Source organism: Callorhinchus milii, unplaced genomic scaffold, assembly GCF_018977255.1.
Source record: "Callorhinchus milii isolate IMCB2004 unplaced genomic scaffold, IMCB_Cmil_1.0 Scaffold2, whole genome shotgun sequence".
NCBI lineage: Eukaryota > Metazoa > Chordata > Chondrichthyes > Chimaeriformes > Callorhinchidae > Callorhinchus > Callorhinchus milii.
Window position 1 is genome coordinate 28,478,519 of NW_024704743.1, and position 23,956 is coordinate 28,502,474.

The 23,956-nt window shown below is 41.0% G+C and overlaps 2 protein-coding genes across 6 annotated transcripts in view; both read left to right on the forward strand.

Annotated features, from left to right (window-relative positions):
- The window catches only part of LOC103176307 (serpin B6-like), a 38,896-nt gene extending 37,365 nt beyond the window's left edge, over positions 1 to 1,531 (forward strand). The window contains 1 exon segment of the mRNA XM_042346264.1: positions 1,380 to 1,531. Within this exon segment, the coding sequence (XP_042202198.1) occupies positions 1,380 to 1,531 (152 nt within the window).
- Positions 1 to 23,686, forward strand: part of LOC103176212 (leukocyte elastase inhibitor-like) — a 35,266-nt gene extending 11,580 nt beyond the window's left edge. Inside the window, exons 1-7 of one of the 5 annotated variants that reach the window (XM_042345267.1) lie at positions 11,810 to 11,839; positions 12,380 to 12,558; positions 15,330 to 15,467; positions 17,315 to 17,432; positions 18,403 to 18,545; positions 20,769 to 20,933; positions 22,870 to 23,686. In XM_042345267.1, the coding sequence (XP_042201201.1) occupies positions 12,391 to 12,558; positions 15,330 to 15,467; positions 17,315 to 17,432; positions 18,403 to 18,545; positions 20,769 to 20,933; positions 22,870 to 23,274 (1,137 nt within the window). In that variant the 5' untranslated portion in view covers positions 11,810 to 11,839; positions 12,380 to 12,390 and the 3' untranslated portion in view covers positions 23,275 to 23,686. 5 annotated transcript variants of the gene reach the window in all.
- The last annotated feature ends 270 nt before the right edge of the window (positions 23,687 to 23,956 follow it).

The following is a 23,956-nucleotide window of genomic DNA, read 5'->3' on the forward strand; positions in this document are numbered from 1 at the left end:
GTCAGAGAGTATAGAAGCATTCAAGAGGAAGCTAGATATTACACATGAGGGAGAAGGGAATAGAAGGGTGTGGAAGGGAGTAAGAAGTGGATGGAGACTCATGTGGAGCATAAACACCGTCATGAACTAGTTAGACCAAATGATCTGTTTCCATACTGTACATTCCATGTAAATTGCAATATTCCAACCCATAGGAACTTTGCTCTGATGAGAGCTACTTGAGAGTGGAGTTTCCACTGCAAGATCATGTTCATTTGGTTACTGGGAAGAAATGTTAAGTGTAATTTGTAGTTGGAATTTCTGAATTCAATTACGAATCACAGCAATTCAGATCCATTTTCTATCTCAAAAAATTAAATGATACCTTAGTTTTCCAGCTACTTAAATGTTTGGAGCCTTACTCTGTGAAGAACAATTCACACCTGATGCAAGCAGTCAGCTTGCCCAATGAATTTCCCCATAAATCGTTTCCTGTGTTCTCTGCAGGTTAATTTAGAATCGCTGATAGTTTTGTCTCCTGTTTGCAGAATGAAACCAAGCCAGTCCAAATGATGCACCAGACGGACAAGTTTAAAACCACTTACATTCATGCAGTTGAGCTCGCTATGTTCAGAAAGAACTGAGTATGATCATCATGTTGCCAGATCTAAAAGATGATGCAAGTGGACTGGAAAAAGTAAGTTGAAGTTTTTTGAAATAATCCCACTGTTAAATGGATTCATTTTGGGAAAATAAATACAGTCTTGACCAAAAAATAATAAATTCAAACGCCAGTCCTGTTATCTGTTTCACCCCAATGAAATCCTATCTATCTTGTTTCCCTACTCTATATCCTTAACCTATGTTTAAAATAAAGGTTATAAATATCTTTTTAAATACTGTTATGTTCTTTGCTTCAATATCTTATTATGTGAGACCATTAGATTCCTTTCTCAGCTTCAGAGGAAACAGTCCCATCTTTTTATGTCTCACCACAAAACTACAAACTATATCCTTTCAATCTTGTGCTTCTCCTCTATTGCTTCTGTAAAATGTGGTGCCAAAAGCTACATGGAATGCTTGCAACAGTGTCCTAACTTTTAGCTGATGTTTCAGCCAATAATAAGCTGTTTTAACCCCTTTTCCCCCTTTTTTAAGCTCAAAACGGCCTGATAAGCTGTTAGACTGTACCAATCCATACAAAATGGATAATGATGAGATTGTAATGCTCCCTAAATTTAAGATGGAGAACACCTATGGCTTCACCTCAACACTTGGTGGTATGAGAATGGTTGATGTTTTTGATGTTTCGAAAGCAAATTTCTTGGGAATGACTGAGAAAAATGACCTGAATTTGTCAAAAGTTGTTCACAAAACCTTTGCTGATGTTAACGAAGAAGGTACAGAAGCAGCAGCTGCCACAGCAGTTACTATGAGGTTAATGTGTCTAATGATTACAATGGAATTTGTGGCTGACCATCCATTCCTGTTTTTCATCAGCCACAACAAAACTCACAACATCCTGTTCTTTGGGAGATTCTCCTCTCCTTAAACACAATGCAAAAAAGCACTAATACAAGCATTAGTTAATAGCTTCACTCTCTCGCTTCTTGAAAAATCCTTTTTTTGCACCATTCATACGCTGTTAGAGGGATTTGTAACAAACTTTTGTGTCAGCTCACAACTCTGCTTAAATCGTAAATGCCAGCATGTTATGTATTACAACTCTGACTTAATTTCGGGTGTTGTCAAAATATATCATAGAACTATATAGCGCAGAAGGAGGCCATTCGGCCCATCATGTTTTTGCCAGTGCTTAGCTTCATAGAATCATACAGCACGGAAGGAGGCCATTTGCCCTATTGTGACTTTGAAAAGAGCTATCCAATTCAATCCCATCCCCTTCCCCGCCCCACCCCCCACCCACTCGTAAACTTGTCATTTGCCAAATAATCATCTACTTCTCTCTTAAAAGTTGTTTTCGAATTGGCTTCCACCACCCTTTCAGTCAATGCATTCCAGATCAGAACAACTCGCTGTGTGAAAAAATGCCACCTCACATCCTCTCTGTTTCTTCTAACAACTATTTTAAATCGGTGTCCTCGGGTTACCAACCCACCTGCCAGTGGAAATATTTTCTCCTTGTTCACCCTATTGAATCCACTCATAATTTTGAAAACTTCTATTAAGTCTCCCCTTAATCTCTCCTCCAAGGAGAATAATCCCAGTTTCTCTAGCTTCTCCTCATAACTGAAGTCTCTCATTCCTGGTACTATCCTGGTAAATCTCCTTTGCACCCTCTCCAAAGCCTTGACATCCTTCCTAAAGAGATTGATAGATTTCTAAAGGATAGAGGGATTAAGGAATATGGGGATATGGTGGGTAAATGGAATTAGGTTAGAATATCAGCCATGATCTTATTAATTGGCGGGGCAGGCTCGACGGGCCGAATGGCCTAATCCTGCTTCTACGTCTTATGATCTTATGGTCTAAAATGTAATGTGCAGAACTGAACATCGTACTCTAGCTGAGGCATAACCAGCCCCACCGGCTCTCCTCCCACCTCAAACTCCAAGGTTCTGTCCTTGACTGGTTCAGGTCCTACATTTCACACAGCGTCCACTTCGTCTCGGCAAACGACTTCTCCTCCAGCCCCCGCACTGACTCGTGCGGCGTTTTTCAGGGCTCTGTCCTCGGTCCCCTCCTCTTCACCCTCTACATGCTCCCCCTTGATAACATCATCCGCAGACACAGGGTAAATTTCCACATGTAGGCGGATGATACCAAACTCTGCTTCCACCCTCAAGTATCATCTGCAAACTTGGCAATTGTACTCCCTATACCCAAGTCCAGTTCATTTATATAGATCAATAAACAGTAGTTGTCCCAGTAGTGACCCCTGAGGGACACCACTGTACACTTCCCTCCAGTCAGAAAAACAACTGTTTGCCACCACTCTCTGCTTCCTGTCTCCCAGCCAGTTCTGTATCCAGGCTGCCACTGTCCCTTTAATACCATGGGCTTCTATTTTGCTTACATGTCTCTTATGTGGCACTTTATCAAACGCCTTTGAAAATCCATATAAACTACATCAACTGCACTACCTTCATCCACCCTCTCCGTTACTTCATCAAAAAACTCTATCAGGTTTGTTAGACATGATTTGCCTGGCCCTTGTGTCCATTAAATATTTTAAAGTTATTTCGAGAAATGCGTAAAGTCAACTTACTACTTCATCCAGAAGTCAGCACTTCCATCAATGCAGCACTCTTCAGCACAAGAGTTTCAGCCTAGACATTCAGTGCAAGTCTTGATGTGTCGCTTGACCTGCAACCTTCTGATCTACAACTTTCTCACCCACAGGTGAAAGTGCTACCGACTCAGCTAAGATATTTCAGAAACTATTTTGATTGAAAAATGACTGATGTTATATTACATAATAATGATAATAGTCCTTGCATATGACATAGCGCCTTATCTTGTTGATGAGACGTCTCAAAGGATTTCCCAGATTATATTGTAAAGTGAATTGAATGTATAAGTCAATTTTGTTTTTGAAGAATTTATTATCGCCGGAAAAGCAATCCATTAATTGACTTATGATGGGGTTACTACTTACTGCTAGGTAAACAGAAGCATGTGAAGTAAGGAAACTTGCTCAACATTTCGCCCTGCCTGGAATCAACCCAGGTCTCTCATTTGCGAGGTGATTGCTCTAACCACTGAACTACAGGATGTTCAATACAATCAAACTCTGCTATAGATAAAAAAAATTGCATAGATTTCAAAGACAGAATCATGCAGACTTGTACACAAAGGGATATTTCACCAACACATTAACACCAAAAATGATTCTACACTGAAAATCTGATTAAGAGAGAATTCACGCTGTTATCTAACAATATTACCTAATACTATTCCAAGCTTCATTTGTTAGTTAATGGACAAAGATATGAGTGGAACTAAGCCACGTCACATTACCCTTTCTGTTTCACTGTGTAGCAACACATTTTCTGTTGACCTTTAGTGTTGTTTGCATGTAATGCTCTTAATGTTACAAAATACAATGGCATAATATTTACTATTACGTGATCCAGATATGAGAGTATGTTGAGAAATTTTGGACACAAATCATTAAAACTGTTGGCACAAATATGTCTGCATACATTTCTGCAGATTCAGCAAACTCATGAAAATTATATACTAAAAGTATACAGATTGTGTTTGTTTGTAAATCTCCGTATGTTCCCCAGATGTTGTAAATTTCACTTTGTCTTAGCCAAGGATGCTATTTTGCCTTATCATTTAATATGGCTCAGAATCAGTTTAGAAGTCAAATTACCTCAGTTTTTAAAACAAACCAACTTCCAAACGAAAACAAAACTGAAGATGTTCCACAATTCTGCACAATCTTAAATTTCAAGACAAAATGGTCTTATAGGCTAAGACGAGATGGAAGTTCCGGCCTCTGATGGCTCCATCGCTACTTTTCATCAATTTGCAATCATATTTTAATCATAGCACCTTGACATTGCCAACATGATACAGAGTGAATGCACTTCACAAGAAATCCCATGAATTGCTGTGATTCGCGCTCCCAACATTGAAAGGCGCTATAACAAATGCAAAAAAATCACATTATAAATTAGCTGTATTCCAGAAATGTATTTCTATTGTGTTGCTGTTAACAGAACAATTGTAACAAACTAGTTGATTTGTCCACGATACACCAGCATGCTTCCCTTGTAGCACTTGGCATTCTTGGCATTTCAAAGATTCAAATAGGAGTGGAGCCCCATTATAACACAGTTGTCCAGATCCATCAAATACCAACTCACACTATAATGAGGTTTGTTATCTGCTTGTTATTGCAAGTGACTTCATGTTTACGAGCTGCTAGTGACCTCAGAACCATGTTGTGTAACTATTATTTAGTGTGATAAGGGAGTTTTTTTGCCTCATTGGGAGTGTAATGTTTCTTGCAGGTGTGTCTTGACATAGAATTATTTGTTTTAATAATGTTTATTATGAGAGTTGTTTCAATCCATATTGCATTTTCCTGTTGCTTTTAAATAATTTGACATTTGATCATTGTGTGCTTCTTGACTTCCTGATTTCCACTGAAACCTGCTTTTTGGAGTACTTTGTCCGATACCTGAGGCTTCTTTGAGAGGAATGGCAATGTTTCCTTTGCATTTGCTGTCAGTTTGATGAAGCTGAACTAATTCATCCAGCTGTAGCTAATGAAGACAGTAAACATAGTGATGGAGAAAAACAATGGAAAACTATCCCTGGCACTGAAGGCAATAATAATAATAATAATAATCCTTGCATTTGATATAGTGCTTTTCACGTCTTCTAGACATCCCAAAGCGCTTCACAGAATATACTGTAATGTGAATTGTCTGTATGTTTGTGGGCGAAAGCGGCAGCCAATTGTGCACAGCAATGTCCTACAAACAGTCGTAGCTTGAAAATGACCAATTTATTATTGTTTTTGGTTTTGGAGGGATTATTATTAGGCTCTGTGTGGAGTAAGGAAACTTGCCCAAGGTTTCGCCCTCTGCCTGGAATTGAACTCAAGTCTCTCGCTTGCAAAGCGAGTGCTCTAACCACTGAGCTACAGGACTCCGAAAGGGATATCCATGGGAACATGTGCCACAGGCAGTTCTCAACCTCTCAGCGTGTCACTTTTTAACACCTGAGGAAGAACAAAGAAAGGACAAAGTTACCGTACACAGTAGCAAATGTGGAATTTTGATAAATAGTAGTAAGTTCTGCCTGGGTGGCCAGTCTCAAATTCTAGTAGATTATGCAAACTCAGAAGATTCTGACTCTGAATCAGTAGAAGTGCCGGAGTTTAATATTCACAGCCAGGAAGCCAATCCAGTTAATAATAATAAGATAACTAAACTAGCTAGTGTCAATACAATACAAGATTCAGAAAAAAATGAAATGTAATCTTGATGTAAGAGATCCTGGAAATTTAAGTTTGCATTATTGTGGTGAAAAGGATGCAAATATTTATGTATTCTTGGGGCAGTGTTTAACAAATCAGTTACGTGTTTGATTGAATTGAAGAAAACTATTGCCAGGTTACAGGGAAGAAATCTTTTTCCTTATAATGCAATAGCATTGCTAAGACTACTGTTTCAAATTGAAACACTTAGCGGTATTACACTACATGAATAAATCCGAATAATTGTGTCAATAGTGGAACTGTTGGCTCCATAATCATATGACTGACTCACTGTGTAAAAAAATCCAGTGTTAATTTTTTTCCCTCTTTGATAATGTGAGTTTTTACTAGTAATAGTAATATTATTAATAATAACAATAATAATGATAATAATCCCTCAAGAAAAAAACCAATAATAAATTGGTGACTTCAATCCATGACTGTTTGTGGGACACTGCTGTGTGAAATTGGCTGCCGTGTTTCGCCCACAAATATACAGTCAATTCACTTTACAGTATATTCTGTGAAGTACTTTGTGACATCTAGAATACGTGAAAAGCGCTATATCAAATGCAAGGATAATAATAAAAATAATAATAATTAATCAGTCTTGTTTTGTCACTATGGTTAAAAAGCAATGATAAAGGATTGAAAATCTTAGGCAAACTTTACCAAGCTTGTGACTTTTCAGAGGTCAACTTTTATCTCCAATTGGGTGGAGAATGTTGTTCATCACATGCTTTTCCGTATTGAAATGATTTGCATAAGGGTAATCAGAATCTGCAAAATTGTAGAGTTTTTGTCTAACTGTGATGTATGTTATGGGTTAGTCGGTGCAACTTTGGATACATTTTTATGAGAAAATGATACTACGTATGCCTTAACAATTTCAGTTTTGTATTAAGTTTGTGTAGTTTGTGGGTTTAATAACTATTGGATAAGCCTTTGAATTATCAGTCAATTCACTTCACAGTATATTCTGTGAAGTGCTTTGCGACGTCCAGAAGACATGAAAAGCGCTATATCAAGCGCAAGGGTTATTATTATTATTAAATTGGTTAAGAACTAAGAAATGTGTTTATTACACCTGTTGTTTTCTCGTTAATTTTTGATGCAACTGCAACGTGTTAAACAAAATCATCTCATGGGTAATGAACCCGAATTTGCTCAAAGCAGCCTGTGAAACATTGCACACTAACTTGAACAACAAGGAGTGCATTGTATAAGCTGAATAAACATTCAATTTTTGCCTGAATGTATTCATTTGTGACTCAGTTGCCCACTCATATCAGAGATGTGCAAACGTGCTCTAAACAGAATAAATTTGTCATTTTGGATTCATAGGTTTGATTCCTGGTATTCCTGTTATATACCTTGTTATTGAATGCTTGTAAAAACATTACCATAGAAACTGTTTGCATATGGAAAATGTGTCCATTGAATTCAGCCTTATCTTTGCAGTTGGTTTTTGGCAGTTCTTAAAACAACAATTATAGGTTTATAGCAAAACTGATTGAATTACCTCCAACCCTTCAATTGTTATCAATTGCTTGTGAAAAAAAGTTACAGAAGACCCAATTTGCATGTGGAAGGTGTGCCCACATGATTCAACATGAATGTTGCCTCATCACTGTGTGTGGAAACCCAACTTTAGCACCAAACGTCAAGATACACAACTTAAAAGAAGTGAGATGGGTTTCTCCCCAATAAAGCTCATCTCTACCAATTATGACAGAAAATAAAAAACAGTGTATACACACACTGCAAAAAAGAAAGATGAGACATCCCAATGTGTATAATGTTATATAAATGTATTTGTTGTTGTCCCAGTTTTGACAGTCTTTACTTGCAACTTGTCATAAACAATACACATTTTAAAGAGGAGCCATATGCAAGGAACGTGTTTGCTTACAAACAGCAAAAGATTTACATAGGGCAACAATCCCCCAAATGAAAAAAATGGTTATTTACTGCATGTCTGTTTGTGGGACTTTGCTGTGTGGAAATTGTCTGCTGCATTTGCCCACGAAACACACAGGTCACTACGATTTACAATATAACCTGGGAAAATCTTTGGGACACCTTTCTGCGTGAAAGGTACAACAACAACAACAACAACTTGCATTTATATGGTGCCCTTCAAGCGGGGAGGTGTCCCGGAGCACTTGATAGTGGCGGAGTCTGACACTGAGCCAGGGGGAGCGGGAGTGGGGAGGTGACTGTAAGCACGATCAAGATGAAAGTCTTCAGTCGGGATTAGAAAGTGGTGAGGGAGAGACAAGGTGGAGGGATTGAGAGAGAAAGTTCCAATTTTTGGGGGTGTAGTGGCTGAAAGCATGGCCACCGATGGTGAAGCGGGAGGGGACAAGGGACAAACAGGAGCTGGAGCCAGCAGAGCGGAGGCAGCGTTTGGTGGAGTGGGGGGGGTAAGCAGGTCAGATAAGTAGGGAGGTGCAGGGGCATGAAGGGATTTGAAAACACGCGAGAGCATCTTGAAATTGATCCGTTTCGTAATTGGGAGCCAGTGGACACCATGACAAGGACTGGTGTCAGTTTGGGTACGAGTTTTGTGTGGGTGAATATCCGAGCGGCAGAGTTCTGAATTAACTGTATATTGTGGAGCTGGAGAGACCAAATGAGGAGGGCATCAAAATAGTTTGGCCATAGACCCACTTCCATCATCCCTCACTTCCAGGCTGTTAGGCTTACCCTGCCCTGTGGCTCCAACCCACTCTCTACTAATTCCTCTGCCCTCCTCAGTCGCAAGGGCTTCCCGCTCCGCTCTCCTCACCATCGCTCCATCCTCTGTAGCCGCTCTGCTCCCCGCGGCCGCTTTCCCATTCCTCACATCAGCTTTTTCTCTTTTCTCTGCTGCTTTCTCACTTTCCTTCACAGCAGCTTTCTTCCTATTCTCCACCACTTTCTCTCCTTCGGCCATCACTTTCTCACCTTTCATCTTCTCATCACTGCCAACGTCCATCTGATATGAAAGGCGCTATGCAGATGTCATTTGTTGTTGTGGTTGTTTCTGCAGAAGCACTGTTCAGCTTTGCCTTTACTAGCTTTCCCTCTCCTGCCACTGGTTTCCCTCTGATGCTCATGAGGTGGATATCTGACACATGTGGAAACCCATCACAATGCTAAAGAGTACCCAAAGCAAACTGAGATTTCCATGCATCCCAGAAAATCCCATGGAAATCCCAGAGATCGATTGTTGGAATGGAATGCACAATCTCTCCCTGGAGGGGCGCATCCTGTTTACCAAATTCCGGAAAGTATTAGATGCAGTTTGGCAAGAGCCAAGACTTGAGCACCCGACATTGTGTGCTATTGTACCGCTGGAGTCTAACCAATTAAACAGAATAGCTTACCATTGCTAGCACTGTCTGGCAAGTTGTCTCTACGTTTTCCAGGTAGGACCACCCTGCTCTTTAGAGCTTTGGTTAACAGGAGCTCAGTGGGATGACACCCTGTGTTAGGATTTCCGATCCCCAGGTTCGAATAATGACCCGACAATCCAATAAAGGTGTAATAGAAGTTTTATCAATCAAAGTAACAAATACAAAACAAGCAAAATACTAATGCCACTACAAGTAACAAAACGTATACTACTGGTTTCGGAGCAGTCAGTTGCAAGGATTTTATCATGTCTTCTCTCCGCTGCAACTGCTAATTTACTTGCTTAAAGTTAGGATAGTTATATTATTAGCCCCACATATCCTCCCGTTTGATCCCCCAATCGGGGGTCTGCCATGCATGTCTTACTTGTATTAGTATCCTATCTGTTCTTTGCAGACAACTGGGGTCCCTGAGTAAAAGCAGCCTGCTCATTATTTGCCTTTGTCACTTTTCGGTTGGACTATTCAAATGCCATCCTCGCCGGTCTCCCCTCCACTATCTTTCACAAAATCTAGGTCGTCCAAAACTTTGCTGCCCGCATTCTTATCTGCACCAAACTCCACTCCACGATAATCCCAGTCTTTGCCAGACTGCACTGGCTGCCTGTCCCAGAGAGGATCAACTTCAAGATCCTTACCCTTGTCGTCAAATCCCTCCATTCCTCTGTAACCCACTGCCTCTATGACCTCCTCTCTCCTCACAACAGTGCCTGTTGCCTTTGCTCCACTGGGTCTGGCCACATCCTTATCCCCCAAATCCTCCACTCCACCATCGACGGCCATGCCTTCAGCCATTACACCCCAAGACTCTGGAACTCCCTTCCTCAATCCCTTCTCTACCTATTTTCAGTTCTCGGTGAAGACCTTTCTTTTCAATCGCGCCTTTGATCACCTTCCTCCCCCTCCACCTGGCCCGGCCCTGGGATCTGTTACTGTGAAGCACTCTGAGACACTGTCCGGCATGGAGGGCACTATATAAATCCAAGTTGTTGTTGTTGTATTTCTTAGCTCGTGACAGGTTGTTTTTCTCCTTCGAAGGTTGTTGTCTATCCCTGACTGGTAGAAACAATTAGATGGACTGACATGTGTTTAAAGAGGACTGGGTTGCTTTACTTAGGTATGTTTATAGGTATGTCGGTTTTCTACGTTATCAGCATGTCACAGGTTCTTCTTGTATCGAGGAATCTAAGGAGTTCAACTGGTGCTAATCATGACAGCCCGTTCCTCTCTCGAAACTCGTGTCTTATCTTGTTCCTTCCATTGCGACTGACTGACCATTAACCTTTAGAGCTAAAACAGCTTATCAAGCAGATTCCTAACATTTTAGTCCTGGTCAAAATGAAGAGTTTCTAGCAGTTTCTCACAGTTTCTATCTTACCTTGGTGCTACAATCTTATTGTTACATACATGGTGAATATAGATACACACATATATATATAGTTTCCTTTACTACAACTTTCCATAATATTATTTCAATATCAACCTTTTCTAAGACCTGCCCCAGCGACTGGTCGGCTCTTCCAAATCCTGCTGATGCGCCTTCCTGGCTGGGCTATCATCAGCAGCGCCCTGGAATACCGTAAACTGATCTGGATCAGGAACCGGAATAGTGACCGCCAGAGGGTTGGCTCAATTCTGACATTCCATTGCAGTTCAGCTCCAAGAAGATCCCACTTACTTCTCTCCAAGGAGGATAGTCACTAGCTTCAGAGTTTCCTCTTTAGGCCATGAGCGTGTGAAATAGGTATTAAATGAATCCCAGCGTGGAAGAGTTCTGCTTAACAATTAATAATAATAATAATCCTTGCATTTGATATAGCGCTTTTCACGTCGGGAGGATGTCCCAAAGCGCTTCACAGAACGTACTGTAAAGTGAATTGACTGTATATTTGTGGGCGAACACGGCAGCCAATTGCGCACAGCAATGTCCCACAAACAGTCGTAGATTGAAAATGACCAATTTATTATTGTTTTTTTTTGGAGGGATTATTATTAGGCTCTGTGTGGAGTAAGGAAACTTGCCCAAGGCTTCACCCTGTCTGGAATTGCAACAAACATGCACAACAATAAAAGTATCTGCCAAAGGTTCTTTGCTGTATTTTACAGACCATCATCTACACAGTTACTGTATTGATTCAGAGCATTTGACACAATTGCTTTTGAAATGCTGAGATGTTTCACCATTGCAGACACTGTATCAAATGCAATGATTTATTATTATTTGAGATATGACTACATTTTACGGCATGAAAAGACTCATCTAAAACAGGTCATAAATTTGGTTTCACAAGAAACGTATTAAAAAAAAGAATTTAAACATGAGGCACCCGCCCAAAGCATTTTATTCCCCGCACAGGACGACCGAAACCCGCCCAATTGGGCTGGAACCCGCCCAACCTGGCGCAACATCTCCCACCCCACCCGCCCCCGCCAGGTGACGTCAAGGAGGGCGGGGCTGGGCGGGGGCGTGTCACGTGGGGTCCCGGGTGACGTCAGGCCGGAGGTATAAGGAGCCCTGGATCCCGGGGCGGAGTGACAGACAGTTGAGCGCAGCGCGAGGAGTGTGTGTGCACAGCGGCTGCAGTGAGTGAGTGAGTGAGTGCACAGCGGCTGCAGTGAGTGAGTGCACAGCGGCTGCAGTGAGTGAGTGCACAGCGGCTGCAGTGAGTGAGTGCACAGCGGCTGCAGTGAGTGAGTGCACAGCGGCTGCAGGCAGTGAGTGCACAGGCTGGGCTGCAGGCACTGCCTTTCTTACCACTTGGCCTGACAAAACAGTTGTGCCTGTTGTCAGTAACTTGGCACAACTTCAATCTTGCAGTCGTTACCAACATTGTAAGTTGGGTTGTCAGGTCAATTTGGTTTTCCAGTGGTTTGGAACTTAATGTTTGCATCTTTACCATATAAACCATAAGTGCACCTCCTGCCAGTCTGATTGGAACCTGTTGTCCACAGGAGTTTGGCAAAGGCCTTCAAACGAAATCATCCTTTTTGAGCGAGATCAGAAGAAAAAGCAAAATGGTATCAAAGTGTGTTTCTTTTTCAGGTTCCTTGGCGATGGATCCTTTAGGTGTTGCAAATACCAATTTTGCTCTCGAGCTCTTCAAGGAGTTGACCAAAGCTGATCAAAGTGGAAATGTCTTTGTGTCTCCATTAAGCATATCGGCGGCTCTGGCTATGCTTTATCTTGGGGCAAAAGGCGAAACTGCAGCTCAAATGGCTAAGGCGAGTATGTAATCAAATTAAATCTGTGTTAAATGTTAACAGCTTTTATATAGAGACTGATCATGTACTGTTTAACTACATGAAAAGATTTGCTTTGCGGCTATTGTAAAGTAATGGAAAGAAGTACAGAGCAATTCCATTAGAATGTGGGGTTTTGATCCATAAAATGAAAAGTAAGCGAGCGGCACTGCTGTTTCTAAAGACAGTCTGATCCATCTGAAAACCTTCAGGCTGACTGTTTTTGTGATGTGAAGGCTGCCATTGTGTTTCTAATTACCCATAGAGCAGCCAAATGATGTTTACCGGCTGCCACATGTGTTGGACGGGAAGCTGACCCAAAAATGTGAAATGAATCATCTCAAACTTGGTGGAATCTGTAACATAAACCACTTGCGAAATGCGATGCTATAAATAATAAGAAAAGCTGGAGCGGATCAAAGAGTTTGAATTAAACTTATCCATGTTGTGATTGTGAAAATCTACTTCAAGTATAGGTAACTTAGATTAATTGTGAAAGTTCATAAAATCGTACAGCACAAAAAGAGGCCATTCGACCCATCGAGTGTGTGCCGGCTCTTTAAAAAGAGCAATGCAATGTCAATCCCACTCCCCAGACCTTACCCCATAACCCTGCAAACCCGTCCTCCTCAAATACCCGTCCACCGCGTTTTTAAAAGGAGTTATCGAATCGGCCTCGACCACCCTTTCAGGCAATGCATTCCAGATTCTAACAATTTGCTACATTTAAATATTTCTTCTCACCTCCCCTCTGCTTCTTTTAGATACTATTTTGGATCTGATCTCGAGTCACCAACACACCCACGAGTGGAAACAGTTTTTCCCTTTCTAACTGAGGAAATCGATTGCTATTTTTATGACCTAAAGTCAGAGCAAAATTCTTTTATGTAATAATTTCAATCCATTGCATAGCTGATTGACATGGCCTGAAAGATTGGGTGTTTTCTTTCACCAGCAGAGATCAGTATCTCTGCGATTTCTGCATAAAACGGTTGTATAGCTGCTTGAACTTAATTATATTGTTTAATGTTTCTATTAGAATCATTTACAAGAGTCCTAATAAAGCTACAAAATTGTTTAACACTTATCAATTTTGATATCAGCACAGTTGTACAAATTTCGAGAATAAAAGTAAAACGTATTGTGACTGCATTGGACATCAGCCCAGACTGTTTGGAATGGTCCCCTTTCTTCAGTTAAAGTTATCCCAAGTCAAATGTGTTCACAAGATCACAGGATTGGTTTGGATGAAGAAGGCCCTTCAGCCGATCTGATTTCCTCCTTCCAGAACACCCATCTACCATCTCCTCCCCCATCCCCATTAATGCATCAAGCTGCTTTTTGAATGAGTGCAGTGTGCTGGCCTCTACCATCTTTCTTGGCAAACTGCTCGAATCATTGATGATCTGCTGCATAAAGAAAGATCTCGTTATCTATCCTGAAATTCCCCTTTACAATTTTACATCTTTATCTTCTTGTTCAGGTATCCAAAGTATTGGTAGTTTTGGTGCATACTAGAGTATTGATGTGAGGTTATTTTTTTGAGCCCATTTAAAACTTCTGTGTTTAAATCAATCTCAATTGATTTATCCCATTTAATATTTTATACACTTCTATAGAGCCCCCCTGAGAAGTCTTCTCTCAAGACTGAAGAGTGCTAACTTGTCTGGTCGGTTACTTATAGCTCATTCTTTTAACAGCCTCTAGGACTTGGACAGCCCCTTATGTCACGGTGTTGAGAACTATATGCATTACTCTAGGTGCGATCTGATCAGAGCACAATACAACCCTGGTCAGACATCTAGGAATCTAAACTCAATTGATTTAGCAATGTAACCCAGCATCCTGTTTGCCTTGTTTATTGCTGTCTCCCATTGTTTTGAAATAGCGGAACTGTCAACCAACAGTTCTACATCTGTTTTGTCCTTCATGAATTCAGTCCCATCCAGGTAGTACAGTACTTGTGTTTCCTATTGTTGTGTCTTCTAAAAACAACCTTGCAGTTGTTTTGCAATAACAACCAGTCAGGCAAACCTAACCCCTTCTTCATAGAATAGAACTATGTAGTTCAAAGTTGTACACAGTCGAGAGCTGCTGCAGCAAGTGGAAGTGCAATGCTCTGCTGATGTGGTGGGAATGACTTGAGGTTTGACTTTTGAGAGTTTTTACTCTGCATGTGGTCCAATATCCACCTCAGTCGTCCTTGATGATCACAAATTAACTGTAAATGTAAGCGTGAAGAGCAATAACTTTTTAATATTGTCCACCTCCTAAGAGTATCTATATTGAAACAATGCCCAGCCTGATTTATTCACCATTTAATGTACTTTATCTTTAAAAAACTAACAATAATAATTTGGTCAATCGATCTACGATCGCTTGTGGGTCACTGCTGAGTGCAATTGGCTGCCGCGTTTGGCCCACGAACGACACGGTCAAATCACTTGACAGTATATTTTGTGAAGAACTTTGAGGCTGCATGAAGACGTGATAAGGCGCTATATCAAATCCAAGGATTATTATGTAACAGTGATATTTAATGATATTCCACTATACAAATCATTCATATGTTATTTGTATATAATAGCAACATCAATGCATTGTGGTTTATTTTATTTCAACTTTCTCAGATAATAACAGCTCCGGGACCAAAATATTTTACTAGGGAAATTTGTTTTGCTCTTTAGATGCCTTCTGTCCAATGGTGTAAAAGTATGCCCAGTATATTAATGCTTGTTTTCCTTTTTCTATAGGTGCTTCATTTTGATAAAGCACAAGATATCCATTCTGCATTTCAGAAGCTAAATACCGACATCCACAAAGCTGATACTCAATATCTGTTGAAGCTTGCCAACCGTCTCTTTGGGGAGACGACGTACAGCTATCTCCCTGTAAGTTTCTTTTTACATTGTTGGACCATGGTAGATAAATGCACCACATGAGGTGGTGCTTCACTGTATAGAACAGAAATGTCCCTGGTTTCAGCCTTTGCCCTCACTCTCTGGAATTCCATCCTGGAGTCCCTTCACCTTGTCCTAACTTCGCCTCTTTCAGGGTCTGGCTGAATACCTTCCTGTTTGATCTTCGGTGTTTCTCACACCGCTAACCCCTCTGTTCTCAACACCCCAGCTTGGATGCAAACCCTTGATTGTCCAGCACCTTGCAATGCCCTTTGAATGAGAAAAGTGCAATATGAAGACAATTGTTGTTATTAGCTTTCGTATGCTAGGGGACTGGGGAATAATGGGGAGGAGGATCAGAAGTGTGTAGTTTCTGATTTACTGACAGTTTAGAAGTAATTGATATCAGTGCTCTGGATTACAGGAAAGTCTGCAATCCAGCGCACAGTCAACACATGCACAACTGTTCCCTTCGCATTGGCCTACAAAATGTCTGCTCCCTCTCCAGTAAAACACTCACCATCCAAGACGTCACTGTTGATGAAAACATCGACTTTCTCACCCTCACTGAAACCTGGATCACTTCAGGTGATACCTTCCCTTTGATAAAGGCCACACCACACGGCTACACCTTCCATCATACCCCACGACATATTCAAAGTGGTGGTGTAGCTCTCATCTCACAGTCCCCGCTTGGCCTATCCCCTTACTCCTCTGGAACATTCCCCTCCTTTGAGCATTTTATCCTTTATCACCCCTCCAACCATTCCCTCAAAATTCTGCTTCTCTATCACCCCCAAAACCCTCTCCCATCTTCATCACCGACATACCCACCCTGCTATTTTGCCTCTTCCTCTACTCCAAACACCTCTTCTTCCTCGGCATCTTCAACCTTCACTTCACACCCTCCTGCTCTATCTCTGCTTACTTCTCCTCACTTATCTCCTCCCTCAACCTCTCCCTCCACATCTACTCCGCCACACATGTCCATGGTTACCCTCTCGACCTGGTGATCTCTCAGGGCCTCACCGTCTTGGACCTCACCATCATTGATAAAGTGATCTCAGACTATCACTCCATCTCCCTTCACTCCTCAATCCCTCTCCCCACTGCCACCCATCCTTATCCATCTCCACTGGCTTCCAATCACACAGAGGATACAGTTCAAGATCCTGGTACTTACTTTCAAATCCATCCATGCTCTTGCTCCCCCCCTACCTCTGCGACCTTCTAACCCGTTACCATCCTGCTCGTCCTATCTGTTCGGCGGGCTGTGGCCTGCTTCACATCCCACGCCTCCCTCACCCCACGTTTAGCGGGTGGGCCTTCTGCCACTCTGCCCCCACCGTCTGGAACTCTATCCCACATTCCCTCCACCTCGCCCCCTCCCTTGCCTCTTTCAAGGCCCATCTCAAGTCCCTCCTCTTCGACTGTGTTTTCGATCTCCCTACTTTCCACCCTCCCTGATCCCGACTCCCAGCTTGGTTCTGAAACTGTCTGTCCAGCCCCTTGAGATGTCCTCCCGACTTGAAAGGCACCAAACAAATGTAATTTTGTTGTTGTGATATCAAGTTGTGACTGGCTTGTAGACCGACACCAAACCTGAGCACCATAAAATAGTTTTGTGCTTCTTTGAACCTGCGATTGATAGCCTGAGTGGGTGGTATGCAATTGGTCATTTTCTCCTCTTGTGTTGGGCAGCAATGTTGTCTCTGTTCTATTAGTGTAATTAATATCTATACTGCAATTTTTCTTAGGGATAGTATATGCTATGTATGCAACACAATTCAAGTGGGGGGAAAGCTTTAGTTCTTCACCTTCTACTTCCAATATCTTAGGATTTTCTTGCATCCACCCTGAAATTCTATCAAGCTGAACTCGCGGCAGTTGATTTTCGCAATAAACCAGAGGAAGTCAGACAGCAGATTAACGCTTGGGCAGAGGCACAGACTGAGGGTAAGCAACTCTGAAATATTCAGGTAATGCAAACAATATATGAGTGGCTCACTTTCCCATCAGCGAGCAATCTAATGCATTTGTGTCACACAATCAGTCATTCACTGGCCAAGAAGAGAGAAAACACCCTTCTCCTTGCAGCACCAACAGCAGCAATTTTACATTGGTATAGCACCTTTCATGTCAGGAGGACATCTCAAAGCACTTCAGAGTTATATAGAGCTGGGCAGAATGCATAAAAGTTCCAGCACCAATGGTGGAGTGGATAGGATGGATAGGGCAGGGGACATTGTAGCAAGTCAGCCTTCACTGAGCGAAGGGAAGTTTTGGGTTGGTAGGTAGGGTTGATGGAGGCCGCAGAGGTATGGCAGTTGGGAAGAGACTTTGGAGGAATTTAAGCGCAATGCCAAGGATCTAGATTTTCATCCACTGGTGGGTAGGAAGCAAGTGAACCAAGACAGGATAGACTTCCGCAGCCTGTTGTGGAGGAGGACATGAGTTGCAGTATTCTGAATTATCTGTGTAGAAGGCGCTGGGGAGTTCCGCAAATGCTGTTTGAATAGTCCAGCCTGGACGAGATGAATATGCAAATGAGGAATTTATATAGGTCTTTAAAAATGGGAAGTGGTGAAAATCGACCAAGCCTTGTGAACAACTGCTTCAACCCACAGACAGAAATGTGAAGAATAACATGAATAATAATAATAATCTTTGCATTTGATATAGTGTCTTATGTCGTAAAGACATCTCAAAGTGTTTCATACTAATGTAAAGTGTAGTGATTGAATACTTTGTGGGCGAATGCTTGTAACTTACTTCTAAAGGACCTAATATACTATACACCTTCTGGAGAGGATATTTAAAGCTGTAAATCTTAATTGATGTAACTGAATGTGCTTGATTCCACTTCATCGTTTTATGTTCTGTGATCCACGGATCTAATTATTTTGTTTTTTAAACATGCCCACAGGTAAGATCAAGGACTTGTTGGCCCCAAATATTGTTGACAGTTTCACAAGGCTTGTCCTCGTGAATGCCATTTATTTTAAAGGCAACTGGGAGAGGAAATTCAACGCTGAAAGCACCCATGAGCGACCTTTCAAAATCAGCAAGGTAAATTGGAAGATGTAATGCTTCAAGATGTATGAATATGATCGAGATATATTCTGTTCAAATCCTGCTATAGCGCACTGCCCTTCATTGAAGACACGATGCAGACTGCTCATATACCTGAATTTAGGCAAGCTCAATTTTCTTTCCTTACCTTCCCCAGACACCCAGTAATTGGGATCAGTCTCGTTCTTCATGTTATTGAATTTAGGCCTTGTGACGTGGTGGTTACCTGTCCACAGTAAAGCCTCAGCCTAACTTCTATAGATTTATATTTCACAGTTCTGGCTTGTATTTTAACTTTGTACAATTTAGAATACAGTAGAAACCCGGTTTGCAATCACCTCAGTAATCCAGCCACCTCACAATTATGGGCACATTTTCACAGTCTCTGTCAAGGTCTATATTAAAAGATTGGCCGTCTGCTTCAATGAATCGGGCACCTCACTGTACAGTACAACGGTCATTGATTGCAGTCTGCGGCAATAGAAAAGCGCGGCAGCTGCAAGTGCCCTCCTCCACTACAGACACAGAACAAACACTCCCCTTCACTACTAACCTGTACACAGTGCGCTAGACTTCAGGATTCTCGCACTGTTTGCTCATTGTTGCTCCTGTGGCGAGTGGGCTCTGGTTTCTCATGCTCAACACGGGGACTGTTGGGATCGTGGAAGCAGTGCGAGTGAGATATGGACTTGGCCCAGCGCCCACGGCCTAACCTGAGCTCCTGCGGCCAATTCTTGGTAAATGCTGTAAACATGCCACCACTGAAGTTGTCGTCCTTACATGAGAGGATGGACTTGATCAAAAACAGTACCTGCCTGATAAGTGCACTTTTCTAAATCTTGTTTCCTACACCCTCTCTGATGATTGTTTTTGGTGCATATTCCTTTGAAGGGAGAGGGTCTATTTTCTCTCAGCTTCTCACCAACATCAACTGTGTTGTGTTTCAAGAGAACTTCAATGTCTTTGAGATCTGCAGTGCTATTTGTACTATGAACTGGAAACAGCCGTTACCTACAGAGTTCCCAGCTTTGTATCAGCATTTCCTTTTGATGAACCTGTCTGATACAAATAAAACATTTCTTGTTACATTACAGAATAAAGTCAAGCTAAGATTTAAATTATTAATTGTAAGATAAGCTCTCACCAAACAACTGCAACAAACTTGTTTGTGCCAACACAGACTGAAGTACAATTGCTTGAATTCCTCTCAAATTGAGTCACAGTGTAGCCATGCGGTAAGTGATCAGTCCTAGCACAGTTGAACAGGATTTAATTATCAGAGGGAAATAATATCCAAGCTTAAATGGGAAGGAAAATTGCGTGGTTTCTCTTTAAAATACTTCATCTGCTTTTCTCCTAAGAAGTTAACTATATATGTTTTTCTGTCTTAGAGAAATACACAAAATACACATTACCTACGAAATACTGTCAACCTACTCGTATATTCGGTGAAATGCTGTGAGATTTCTCAATGTGATAAGGCATCAAATTAGAAGATGACAATGTTTCCTCTATCCCACATCACAGTTGCCCTATTGACTGCTACCGTTTGGAAATTTTAGCAAATAATACAATGACTTGTATTGTATGAGGGAGAAGGGAATAGAAGGATGTGAGAGGGAGCAAGAAGTGGGTGGAAACTCTTGTGCAGTATAAACACCGTCATGGACTAGTTAGGCAAAATGATCTGTTTCCATGCTGTACATTCCATATAAATTGCAAAATTCCAACCCATAGGAATTATGCTCAGATGAGATCTACTTGAGAGTAGAGTTTCCACTTCAAGGTCATGTACATTTAGTTATTGGGAAGAAATGTTAAGTGTAACTTGTAGTTGGAATTTCTAAATCCAATTACGAATCACAGCAATTCAGATCCGTTGTCTAGCTGAAAAATTAAATGATATCTTAGTATTCCAGCTACTTAAATGTTTTGAGCTGTACTCTGTGAAGAACAGTTCCCATCTGATGCAAGCAGTCAGCTTGCCCAGTCACACACACAATATTTCTGGATGATGTAACATTTTGCTGATAAACATGTGATGTAGATCATACATTTTAGTTTTTATTGATGATGAAGTAAGTTTTGCCGTGATATAATTTCCTTCCACAATGTGCTTTCCCCTTTTATCTTGCAATCCATTGCCCCATAAATCTTTTCCTATGTCCTCTTTCAGCAAGGTTTGTTTAGAATTGCTGATGATCTTGTTTATGTTTGCAGAATGAAACCAAGCCAGTCCAAATGATGCGCCAGAAGGCCAAGTTTAACAACACTTACATTCGTGAAGTTGAGACCAGAATCCTTGAGCTCCCTTATGTTCAGAAAGAGCTGAGTATGATCATCATGTTGCCAGATCTAAAAGATGATGCAAGTGGACTGGAAAAAGTAAGTTGAAGTTTTTTGAAATAGTACCACTGTTAAGTGGATTCACTTTGCTTTTGGGAAAAGAAATACAGTCTTGATCAAAAATTAATAAATTCATACACCAGTCCTGTTTTCTCATTTCTGTTTCATCCCCTTATAAAGCTGAATCCACACTTTCCCAATGATCAGCTGAATTCATGAACAGAAATGTCTTATACCTAAAATATGTCCAAAATAGGTTTAATTTGCAATATTTGTTCTGAATAACAACATGTTGGATTTTCTTAGTTGTTATCTCATCTCTCACCCCTGGTGTGGTTTCAACAACCTGGAAGCAAGTGAGAGGACCTGGGTTCTATTCCCGGCAGGGCGAAACATTGGGCAAGTTTCCTAACTCCACACGTGTTTGCCTAGCAGTAAGTAAGAAGCCAGTTGTCGATTCCTGGATCACTTCTCTGTGGTACTTGGTGCATAATACAACTCATCTCATTCTGACTATCCTTTTAAGTTAGCTTAGAATTAATAGATCCCAAATCGGATCATCAAACAAGATTGTTCTCGTCCACTGAAAAATGGTTTCAGCTAAATATAAAAATATTATTAACAAGGAAGCAGTTTCAGGATTAACCTGAATAACACAAACAATCTTGTCCTTTAAACTCTGTGGCAGTTAAGGCAGTGAGGTTTTTATTACTATCGCGGTTGATTTAGCTCAGAGCTCTTATCTATTCTGTAAAACCCTTTGTTTGGTAGCAATGAATGTTTGGCATTTGCTGATGAAACTTGGCCCGTGATTACTGAATTAGCTCAGTTTCTGCTGCAGAAAACAATAAAAGCTCTTTCTCATCAGAAATGAATACAACCCAAAGGCTTTGCTTTACATTGGAGGTCATTATTTACAAAGGGTTTGGGCAGTATCAAAAAGCTGGGTGGGGCAAAACTTTGCTCCTCACGCCTCTTTGTCTAGCAGTAAATAGGAATCTGGTTGTTCAGCGATTGGCAGATCGCTTTTCGGGGCAATAATCCCTCAAATAAAGAGATAGAGATCACTGAACCCACGTCTGTTTATGCGCAACTGGCTGTTATATTTCGCCCAGAAAATATACACTCATTTCACTTTGTAAGTATATTGTGTGAAGTGCTCGGAGACATCTCAACGACATGATAAGGTGCTATTTATTGTTTCTATTAGTATTATTATCAAAAGGCCAATCAAGCCAATGAACCTGGGAATCCAATATAAGCCAGATGACGTTTCTCTTATTTTGCTCTCTGGTCTGCTGTTTAACATTTTCACCAGCATCTAAAACTGCTCTGCACAAGAGCTTATTGTTGAGGTGATCAAGTGTGCAGTGGATGGGAGAGATCCACATTGTGTGTGTTCGCTCCCTCATGGTAACAATCTTTCTTGTTTCTTAGATTCCTTTCTCAGCTTCACGGAGTCCTGTAGCTCAGTGGTTAGAGTACTCGCTTTGCAAGCGAGAGACCTGAGTTCAATTCCAGGCAGGGCGAAACCTTGGGCAAGTTTCCTTACTCCACATGCCTAATAATAATCCCTCCAAAAAACCAAAAACAACAATAAAAATTGGTCATTTTCAATCTACGACTGTTTGTGGGACATTGCTGTGCGCAATTGGCTGCCACGTTCGCCCACAAATATACAGTCAATTCACTTTACAGTGTGTTCTGTGAAGTGCTTTGGGACGTCCTCCCGACGTGAAAAGCGCTATACCAAATGCAAGATTATTATTATTATTCAGGGGAAATAGTCCCACCTTTTTATGTCTCTCCACAAGACTGCAAAGTACATCCTTTCAATCTTGTGAATCTCCTATTGCTTCTTTAAAATGGCGAGCCAAAAACTACATGGAATGCTCTCAACTATGAACTAACTTTCATCTGATGGTTCAGACAATAATGAACTGTTTTCAACCTCTTCTCCCCTTTTTTGTTTCAGCTTCAAAATGGCCTGACTTTTGATAAGCTGTTAGACTGGACCGATCCTGACAAGATGGAAAATGATGAGATCGTTGTAATGCTCCCCAAATTTAAGATGGAGAACACCTATGACTTCACCTCAACACTTGGTGGTATGGGAATGGTTGATGCTTTTGATTCTTTGAAGGCAAATTTCTCGGGAATGACTGAGAAAAATGACCTGGTTTTGTCAAAAGTTGTTCACAAAACCTTTGTTGAAGTTAATGAAGAAGGTACTGAAGCAGCAGCTGCCACTGCAGCTATTATGATGTTACGATGTGCAATGATTAGAATGGAGTTTGTGGCTGACCATCCATTCCTGTTTTTCATCAGGCACAACAAAACTCGCAACATCCTGTTCTTTGGGAGATTCTCCTCTCCTTAAACACAATGCAAAAAGCCACTAATACAAGCATTAGTTAATAGCTTCACTCACTTGCTTCTTTGAAAAATCCTTTTTTTTTGGCACCATGCATATGCTGTCAGTGATTGCTACCAAACTGTTGTCAATGTCAGTAATCTGATCCTTAATATCACACAGTGGATATTTCATCTTGTCAGATTTCACTGTAAGGAGCACGAAACCCTGGGCAGGAGATGTGTAAACCAAAGATCTAAAATGTTTTGCTGTGCATTTTTTTTTACAGTGTCTTTGTACAACTTCAACCTTCGTCTAAAATAATAGTAACCTGCATTTTATAAGAGTATTGCACGTCCTATCAGTGTTTTAACGTGTCATTTTACATACTATAAATCAATAGTTTGAAGTTGAAATAAAATGATGTTGCTTTTAACTTCACTGTTGCTCTGTTTTCTTTCCTAAGCTGTTTTTTAAATCAATAGCAACAAGGGGACTCTGCAGGACACTGATATTGTGCACTGAAGCACTGCCTTCAAAAAACATATGCTTAAGTTGCACTTGTTTTCCCAGTGGGAATCCTAACAAATATTTGGAGAAAGTGACAAAGGAATTTTATCTGTCTGTAAACAAAACTCCCTGCCCTGATATATCCGGCCACTGTATGTGCTTGAGCCCAAATCTAACCCAGAAGAGAACATTGCTAAAG